The 10,625-nt window shown below is 40.0% G+C and overlaps 1 protein-coding gene across 1 annotated transcript in view; it reads left to right on the top strand.

The window, feature by feature from the left end:
• The window catches only part of CFI (complement factor I), a 43,704-nt gene that overhangs the window by 5,304 nt on the left and 27,775 nt on the right, over positions 1–10,625 (top strand). The window contains exon 2 of the mRNA XM_015566681.1: positions 1,938–1,985. Within this exon, the coding sequence (XP_015422167.1) occupies positions 1,938–1,985 (48 nt within the window). The remainder of the gene's footprint in view (positions 1–1,937; positions 1,986–10,625) is intronic.

Raw genomic sequence — 10,625 nt, 5'->3', positions numbered from 1 at the left:
GTAGTCGTTTCTAGAAAAATAAATAAAATTTACATCAAAATAATTGTTACATCATTACAAATACCAAGGAAAGGACCCTCCACCCCTCAAAAAATAATACAATAATCCATATATACAAGAGAGCAGCCTCAGCTAAAGAAGTTAGATCACGTTTTATAGATGACTAGGCTATAGTAGTAATTGCTAACAATTTTAATATGTGCTATCACTGTATGTGAATATATTTGCTTTTAAATAATAAAACACTGCTGTACAAATAAATGCACCTTAAAGACAAACCAAATTTTGAACACATAAATAACATTTTAATAATTTTCACCATTACTCTTCAATGGAATAATATCACTAACTACATTTCATTAGTTTTGATATTTTTCATTTGATTTTAATGGCATATTGCAGACTAGCTGGAAAAGATACCTCACAAAGAGCAACATACACAATTAAGCACACAGAGAGAGATTCATCATGAATGACAGTAGATGTAAATCTATATTTCAAATAATCTGATTAGGCGGCAGGTTGGCTTTCTGTTATATCTGAACAGTTTTTCATTTTTTTAACCCCGTAATGTGGCTGCTGAGCAGCTTCTACTGTGCTTAGAAGTGTAGACTGTTTTCTTATTCACTGGTGCTAGATTTTGTCTTTATTTTCAATCCAGCATTCATTTCTCTATAAGAATGTCTAAGTTACTGTCCATTTGTGAAGATCATGTTAAAGATCATGTTATTTAAAACTAGATCATATAGTCCATAATGTTCCTTTATCAAGCACATGTATGTGAACCTTTGTCTTAAAACAAAAATTCTCTTGCCGTGGCTGGGTGCCTTAGTTGGTTGGAGCATCGTCCAGTTCACCAAAATATTGTGGGTTCAATACCCAGTCACGGGGTGTACAGGAAGCAACTAATCAATGTTTGTATTTCACCTCTCTCTCTCTCTCTTTCTCTCTCTCTCTCTCTCTCTCTCTCTCTCTCTCTCTCTTTCTCTGTCTCTTTGTCTCCCTCTCTTTTTCTCTTTTCACTAACTCTCCCCCCTCCTTTCTCTAAATATTAATAAACATATCAGGTGAGGACTTAAAAAAACCCTCTCTTAACCTCATAGCCCCCTCCAATTATCACCCCATTTTACACAACGCTCTCAAAAATATCCTGCGCTCAATTTCTGTTTTTCCATTCATTCTGGAACCCAGGCGCTCTCCCTCCAGCCACTTACTCTCCTCCAGCCACACTGTCCTCCAGACCAAGAGGGCACCACACTGCACATGTGCTCCCACCACACAGCTTCCCCCCAGCTGTTTCCTCTGACCATGACTCTTCATTTCTAGACATCTGCATGGCTTGCTCACTCGCCTTCAGGTTTCTGTTCTAAGGTAAACTTCCCCCCAAAGTCTTCCCTGACAACCCCATATGAAATAGCAATCCTCCCCTCTCTCTCCATTATCTCTATCTTTCTCACCATACATAGCATTTGTCACCATATGCCATACTATGTATTTATTTCTTAATCATTTTGATCTTCTTTTCCTACTAGAAATGTAAGCTCTTTGACTTGGTGATATTCATAGTTGTATCCCAAAAAGCTAGAACAGTGCCTTGCACACAGTAGGCTCTCTATAAATATTGAATGAATTGTTATAAATGCAGGCACATATCCCAACCCATATTTAAATATTAGTAAAGATTATTTTTTCCTACTTTTTCAATTGGGGCCATATCCAATCTCTCACAATCATATCGTTGTAGCATTTGTATAGGATTTGAAATGTTCATTTTTATTTTCCACATTTTATAGAAGAGGGAATAGAATCAGGAAGGTGAAGTCACAGCTAGTTAGCACAGAGGGGACTTTCTACTTTTTCATAAAAAGCAGGAGGATGGGAAAGGCGGACTTTTCCTCGCTTTGGGCATGGTGAGCATTCTTTTCTTTTGTTTACAGGATGAAGACCAAAACCAAAAAAAAGTGAATCTGAGGAAGAATCCGCAGGTAAAGCATGCTGGGGTTGACTAGGAGACTGTTTCTTATTTGCTTTCCAATGGCCAACCATCTATTTAAAATGGTTTCATTGTAGTCCTTTCTAGAAAAAAAATAAAATTTACATCAAAATAATTGTTACATCATTACAAATACCAAGGAAAGGAGCCTCTGCCCCCCAAAAAATAAGTCCATATACACCAAATAGCTGCCTCTGCTAAAGAAGTTAAATCACGTTTTATAGATGACTAGGCTATAGTAGTAATTGTTAACAATTTTAATATGTGCAACCAGTATATGTGAATATATTTACTTTTAAATAATAAAACACTGCTGTACAAATAATTGCACCTTAAAGACAAACCAAATTTTGAACGCATAAATAATTCTATCTAATAAAAGACAAAAAAGGTAATTGACCGTACCTTTGCTATGCTTCCCATTGGCTAGTTAGGGTGATATGCAAATTAACTGCCAGGAAAGATGGCGGTTAATTTGCATACATAGGCGCCAAGGAGCAGAGCGAAGCCAGCTGGCCAGGGGCAGGAGCAGTGAGTGAAGGCCAGTGTGGCGAGCGAAGAGCAAAGAGGGAAGCCCACCGCGCTGGCCTCTGCCACGCCCCTGGGGCCCACGCATGGTGAGCGAAGAGCTAAGCCCCTTGCCCGCTGCGCTGGCCTCTCCCAGCGAAGAGCGAAGGCCTGTGTTATGGGTGCCAGAGGAAAACTGGTGCCAGCAGCCAAGGGAAGGGACCCCTGAGGAGCCCCAGACTGCAGGAGGGCACAGGCTGGGGTAGGGACCCACCAGAGTGCACAAATTTTTGTGCACTGGGCCTCTAGTATTTAATAATTTTCACCATTAATCTTTAATGGAATAATATCACTAAACACACCTCATTAGTTTTATAATTTTTCATTTGCTCTTAATGGCATATTGCATACTAGCTGGAAAAGATACCTCACAAAGAGCAACATACACAATTAAGCACATATGGTAGAGAAAGATTCATCATGAATGATAGTAGATATAAATCTATATTTCAAATAATCTGATTAGGGGGCAGGCTCACTTTCTGTTATATCTGAACAGTTTTTCATTTCTTTTTAACCCCGTAATGTGGCTGCTGAGAAGCTTCTGCTGTGCTTAGAAGTGTAGACTGTCGTTTTCTTATTCACTGGTGCTGCATTTTGGCATTAATTTCAATCCAGCATTCATTTCTCTATAAGAACGTCTAAGCCACTGTCCATTTGTTAAGATCATGTTAAAGATCATGTTAACTAAAACCAGATCAAATAGTCCATAATGTTCCTTTATCAAGCTCATGTATGTGGACCTCTGTCTTAAAACAAAAACCCTCTTGCCTTGGCTGAGTGCCTTTGTTGGAGCTTTGTCCAATTCACCAAAAGGTTGCAGGTTCAATCCCCAGTCAGGGGGTGTACAGGAGGCAACTGATCAATGTTTCTCTTTCACATCAATGTTTCTCTCTCGCTCGCTCGCTTGCTCTCTCTGTCTCTCTCTTTTCCCTCCTTCTCTCTCTTCCTTTCTCTCTCTACATATTAATAAACATATCAGGTGAGGAGTTTTTTTTTTTAAATAACCTTCTCTTACTCCCATAGCCCAAATGCAGAGGGCTCACACCCTCCAATGGCTTTGCATTTCATGCACAGAATAAGCCAAAGTCTTTACAATAGCCCACAAAGTTTCACTGATCAATTGCCTGCCCCTCCGTACTCTGACCTCCTATCCTCCTGCTCTCCCTCCAGCCACTTACTCTCCTCCAGCCACACTGTCCTCCAGACCAAGAGGGCACCACACTGCACATGTGCTCCCACCACACAGCTTTCCCCAGCTGTTTCCTCCGACCATGACACTTCATCGCTAGACATCTGCATGGCTTGCTCAATCGCCTTCAGGTTTCTGCTCTAAGTAAACTTCTCCCCAAAGTCTTCCCTGACAACCCTATATGAAATAGCAATCCTCCCCCTCTCTCTCCATCATCTTTTCACCATACATAGCATTTGTCACCGTACGTCATACTCTGTATTTATTCTTTATTCGTTTTTATCTGCATTTCCTACTAGAAATGCAAGCTCTTTGACTTGGTGCTGTTCATACGTGTAGCCCCAGAATATAGAACAATGCCTTGCACATAGTAGGCTCTCTATAACTATTGAATGAATATGTTATGAATGCAGGGACAAGTCCCAACCCATATTTAAATATTTGTAAAGATTATTTTCTTCCTACTTTTTCAGTAAAACATATAAATTAATATGATTTCTGTTATTTTAACCACTGGATTATCTTTACACTCTCAGGGTATATATAAGCCACTGTGACAATAATTGGTCTAGAGCAGTGGTTCTCAACCTTCCCAATGCCGCGACCCTTTAATACACTTCCTCATGTTGTGGTGACTCCCAATTTCATTGTTACAAATTGAACATAATTAAAGCATAGTGATTAATCACAAAAACAATATGTAATTATATATGTGTTTTCCGAAGGTCTTAGGCGACCCCTGTGAAAGGGTCCTTTGACCCCCAAAGGGGTCGCGACCCACAGGTTGAGAACCTCTGGTCTAGAGGAATGGTTTTCAGCCTTTGGAGTTTGTTTTAAAGTACAGATTCCAAAGTCTTCTCCCAGAGATTCTGATTCAGGGTCTATTGTTTGGGTCAAAGAATCTGCATTTGTAAGATAATGCACCACATTGTCACAGAGATGGTCAATCGGGAATACCTGAGCCATATAGTTGGTAGTCTTTTTCAATCTGTAACTCCAGACTGAGGAAAAATGGGGAAAATCTTCTATGGCATGCCTCAATCAGCTCACCCACAGAATGATTTAGGTCCCATGTTTCGTAGACAAGTGGTTCTCAAGGTTTGGGATTATGGAGACTGTATCTAGATATCTAGTCTCTATCAGTCAGTATTAACTAGGGTATGCAGCATAAAAACCAATCCCCAAATCTCAGTGGCTTAACAACAACAAAAGTTAATTTTTGCTCAGACAAAGTCTACTATAGTCTGAGTGACTCTCCCGGGAAAGCATCTTCCATTTGTTGGCCCAGCATTCTAGGCTGCTTTGAATCTATGGTACCTCTGCAACACATAGTATTCTATTCTCGGCCGGGCAAGAGAAAGCTGGGTCATTGAGCACTGGCAGCTAAATGATTCAATCTGAAACCAATACAGGTTACTTCAGCTTATATCTTATTAGCCAAAGCGAGTCACCACTATATGTCAAGGAGAAAATGTAATCTTCTCATTTGCGTGGAAGTGGAGTAAAATAAGATTTTGTAAACAGTATTAATGTTTACAACAAATATAAACATTAAAAAAACATTTAGATCTACCACCCTATCTTATACCATCAACTACACACATAATAGTAGTTGTTATTTTAGTGTCTGTTATTGTGGGATGGAAGTGACACAGTTAAATCACTGATGATTTAAATAATTCTGCTACGTACTAATCTTAATAGCATCTACATCAAGCATGTCAAACTCAAAGGCTAACACGGGCCAATTAAACAAGATTTAAGTTTATGTGGGCCGCAAAAAAACAAAAGCTTCAATTATCATAGAAAAGTAGGTTTATTTCGATAGAGACATGCTGAATACCAAGGGCTGAAATAAATGAGTAATTGTTAACATAATAGAACATTTTAATAAAAATTAATATTTTTTCTTGAAGAGTAACTTACCAGACACTCAATAACTGCACAAATTAATAAGCATAATGCAAAGAAACCTATTTTTTTATTCTCTAGAAGCGAAATATTTCCTGTTGTGCACACCAAACAAGTCAGTACAAGACTAACGATGTGGCAATTGGCTGCTAAAATACTTGCTGCTAGTATTAGTGGAGTGAAATGATGTACGTGTGCGTAAGACGCCTAAGAAAAATGAATGCAACACGATTATAGTAATCAGTCATTAGCAAACGTTGTAGTTCATTATTAATCATTATGTGTAACAGGATATTGTGAAAATTAAGTTTAAATTTTTTATTAAGACGTTTCTTACATACCATTATATTGGCTGGGCCACAGAAATATTCATGGCAGGCCACATGCGGTCTGTGAGCCTCGAGTTTGACATGCTTGATTTACATACTTTGGAAAGATAGTATACATAAATGCATGAGGCATAGTTTATTTCTGTCTTCAGGCAAAGTGTACAAATGCATTTACGAATCTCTTTAATAACTTCTTCAAATATCACCAGCCTATTTCTCTGGACATTGAGGACTCATAGACAAGAGTGACTGACCCAGTCCCTTTAGAGTTAAAGCCTATTTTCAACATGTTTTATACTGTGTGCAAGCAACCCTTACTCTTACTGTCCCCAGCAATTGCCCCACAATAATTTCTATTTCTCTTTTAGTATTGCAATTGTCAACAGTCACTGTGTTGGTGTCAGTCATTACCATCAAACTAAAGTTTAAAATGATATTTTAACAATTGATTCCAACTTATAATAAGAAATTGTAAGAACAGGAAATTGATTAATTTTTAAGGCAATCTTCTCCACCGTGCTCTATTACATATTTCATATTCCCCTCCTCAACCTTATTTCAACAATTTTGCACCCTCCTCTTAAACTTTCAATCTTTCCCATTCTGCTAGATTCCCAACGTTAGCCTATAATCATGATGAAATCTCTTCTATCTTGACAACAAAAATCTCTTTCCTCTGTGTCCTTTTATGCTATGCCATGCATTTTTTTCTCCTTCAAAGCCTAATCTTTTCTCTACTGAAAGTATAACATTCTTTTTCATTTTAATTACTTTTATTAAATTAATTTATATGTATAGTTTACAAAGGCAAATAATACCACAAAGCTTAAAACCATGATGATATTGAAAACGTTTAACAATTCATTGGGCACAGATACTGATCAGTCAGATAATATCACCAATCAATTACCTTTGCTTGTTCTATAAAAGGCCCCTCTATCATACCGCTGCTCGCTCCTGGTTCTCCCTGTCCAGTGACAACCACTTTCAAATTATTCCTTAATAACATGTTCACACAACCATTCCTTTTAACCGATCCCCTGGTGTTTTAGCTGCTTCATCTTCTTCAGAGGTACTAGCTGCTCTAATTTCTAAGCTTTTCTGGGATGAATTTGCTTTCTTATTTTGGCCTTCCCTTATTATGCGTGGGTTTCAGTTTCTCAGGTCTGCTAAATCCCTTACAACCAACCTATCTGCTTTCTAGCTTCCAACATTTTGATAACATCTGAAGTCTGCAGTACTCTCCCATTTTCTTTAGATTGATTAGTTATGTCTTTTTTAAAAAAAAAAAATTTATTCTCATTTTATTGGAACTTGCAGAGATTTGTTTTTTAAAGCCTGTGTTCAGTCTCCCATGTCTAAGCACAGGACCAATGAAAAGGGTGAGCCTATACTCTGCTTCCGTTTCTTCACTTCCCATTCTGGCCTCAACTCACCAAGGTTTGGTTTCTGCCTCTACCACTCAACTAAAACTATTTCCTTGACGGATCTTGATGACCTTTGCTCGTCAAATTCAGTGGCCTTTTTTTCAGTCTTCATCCTCAGAAGCTCTCTGCAACATTAGACACACTGAGCAAGGGAAGCAAAGTCTCTGGCTTTCCCCACATCCTCAGCTCCTTAAATGTAAATTTTCCTCCATGTTCTGTCTCTGTGTGTTTTTTCACCACTCCCTCCATCAATATCAGGCCCATCAGCCCCTAACATGAGTCTCAGCGAGGAGAAAGGGAGAAGCTTTCAACTAAAATGAGGGTTAGAGTTCCAATGGTTACACGGAGCTGGGCATTGTAATTTATATTATTGTTCCTGGGACTAAGAGTCTTTTAACTTTTTGTTTTTGCTCTAATCTAAGGGTGACTGAAAAGTTATGGCACTTGTCCAAGTTTCTATCCAAAACATCAAAGAAAAATGAGACCTCAGAAAGATCTAAAGGGATAAAGGGGAAATCAAATTGATTTCTTTTTGCACCCAACTAAAATGCCACTGCTTCAATAAAAGGGTGATACATATAAGAGTGACAGTCTCTGCTGTAGGAGATAAGTAACCATAAAATTTCAACTCTACTAAGTGGTACCTGGAACCATGAAAAGTTTGTAGCCCTGACTGGCTTGGCTCAGTGGATAGAGCGTTGGCCTGCGGACTGAAGGGTCCCAGGTTCGATTCCAGTCAAGGGCATGTACTTGGTTGCGGGCGCATCCCCAGTAGGGGGTGTGCCAGAGTCAGCAGATGTTTCTCTCCCATCGATGTTTCTAACTCTCTATCCCTCTCCCTTCCTCTCTGTAAAAAAATCAATAAAATATAATTTAAAAAAAGAAAAGAAAAGTGTGTAACAGGTAGATTTCATTTGAGGTTAGTGTTTCAAAAGACAGTGTATTGAATGACCTATTTGTCCAATTTTCTTGTTTCTATGGCTATTTAATAAAATTTATTGAAAAGCACATTAGGTAAGATGACTTGCACGACTTTTACAAAATTTTGCATGGCTTTAATCAACTAGTTTTTATTTGTCTTCATAATAACACTTAAAGATGGTTTGTTTTGTTTCTGCACCAGCTTGGTATAACCACAGCTGGAGGGCATTGAGAGGAGAGGGGGTTCGAGTTGCTGGGGGCTGGGGAGACTAGAAGACAGAGCACCCATCTCTAGAGGAGGTGAATAGGGCATAGAAAGAACACTGGCTTTCCACAACTGACTTTTGGCCAAATTGGCCTGTTCCCAGCCCTCATCATATTTCTCTGGATTCCTGCAGGTCTAATTGGCTTTTTCCCTCTCTGATCCATCTCCGGAAAGATTTTCCTCAAATGCAAATTTGCTTCCCAGCTTAAAGCCCCTCGGTGATTGCCTCAGGACCTACTCTTATCTCCCCACCACCTCTCACTCTACTCTCTAGCCTCAAGCCGCACTCTTCTTTCTCCCAGTCCTGCCTGGAGTGCCTACCCACCACCCCTCTGCCAGCAGCCTCCTCCTCAGCGCCCTCAGAACTCAATCCAGACATCAGGTCTTCCAAGATATGTTGCCAAATCTCCTGGTCAGCCAGGGCCCTGGAACACTGTCCTAAAGGCAGCTGGCCCACATGGATTAGAGCTTCCTCGGCCAGGTTAGTGTGCTGGTAGGACCAGCACATTTATTCTCCTGGCCTGAGGCACAGGGTGATGCTTACTAACTCATTTATTGAATTAATTGATAAATGAGCTAATAATCTGTCTTCTAAGCTTCAGACGCACATTCTCTCTTCCTACATAGTATCTCCAGATACATGTCCTTCAGGCACTTCAGACTCAACAGGTCTCAAACCAAATTCATAGTACTGCCCAACCGGTGCTGCTCAGTAGATTCGATTCTTGGTCATGGCACATGCCTGGGTTGCTCCTCAGTAGGGCATGTGCAGAAGGCAGTTGATCAATGTTTCTCTCTCTCTCTCTCCTTTTCTCTCTCTCTCTCTCTCTCTCTCTCTCTCTCTCTCAAAAAAAAGCAATAAGAACAAATTTTTTAAAAGAATAAATGAACCTTTATTTTATAAAAAAATCATAGTGCTCTAATTTAACTTAATATCTATTTTGATTACTGTCATTATACATCCTTACTATCACTCAACCTCAAAACCTAGGACCATCCTCCACCACTACATGCAATAAGTTGTCCAATCCCATTGCTTTTGCTTGCTCACGTGCCTTTCCAAACTTTTCTCACTCACTCCTGCTGCCTCTTCCTCCCCAATTGCCTAATGACCCCATCTGAAGCGCACATACACACACACACACCACTGCATGCTCATCAGTTGGAACTGCTCACAATTCCCTAAATACAGTCTGCACCATCCCTCCTGGGCTTTGCTGGCACCAGCCCTCTGCTAGCACCTGTTCTTCCTCCCCTTGCTCACCTGCTACCACCTCCATGAGGCCTTTTAAAATCCCCCTTGAAAGACTCTCTTCCACTTAGAAGACAGAATCCATGCCATGTTCATCTGAGAAGGATTTTGCACACAGTAGGAGTTTAATAGGTAGTTTTGCATTTATTAATAGAAACAATTTCACTCATCAACTCATTCCCATCTATATATATAAAAGGCTAATATGCTAAGTGCCCCTCTGACTGTCCAACCGGTCACTATGACATGTACTGACCCCAAGGGGCAGATGCTCAATGAGGAGCTGCTGTGACACCCACTGTCCATTTACAAGAAACAGCACTGCAGATCTGGTGCCGACAAAGCAACGTGGGACACAGGCCCCGTCACCATCCCAGAGCGACAGCCCACCGAATCGCAGTCAACGCTGCTGAGACCCCATGGCACAAAATGCGGCCCACAGCCCAGCCCAGCCCAGCCCAGAAACGGTGGCTGTGGGCGCCAGGCAATGACGTCACATAGCAACACCCGGCTTCCTCTCTCTAGTGACTAGCCTCCTTGTAGTTTCTTTAGCCCAGGAACATAACTTACTTTATAGCCAGGTGCAAACGTTTTACACTTTAACCAAATGTCTGTGAAGCATTTTCCCATGCCTCATCTCATTTGATCCTCATGGAAGTCCTGGAGTAGGTAGATAGGAGACTCAATAGAATCCTATTTTCTTTTCATTAGCTGGAAAATGGAGATTTAGAAAGTTTGGAAACTTTTTTCTTTAATTAAATCTTTATT

The sequence above is a fragment of the Myotis davidii genome, unplaced genomic scaffold (genome assembly GCF_000327345.1).
Source record: "Myotis davidii unplaced genomic scaffold, ASM32734v1 scaffold283, whole genome shotgun sequence".
Lineage (NCBI taxonomy): Eukaryota > Metazoa > Chordata > Mammalia > Chiroptera > Vespertilionidae > Myotis > Myotis davidii.
The sequence above is the reverse complement of the archived record's forward strand: the minus strand, read 5'-3'. Positions and strand labels throughout refer to the sequence as shown.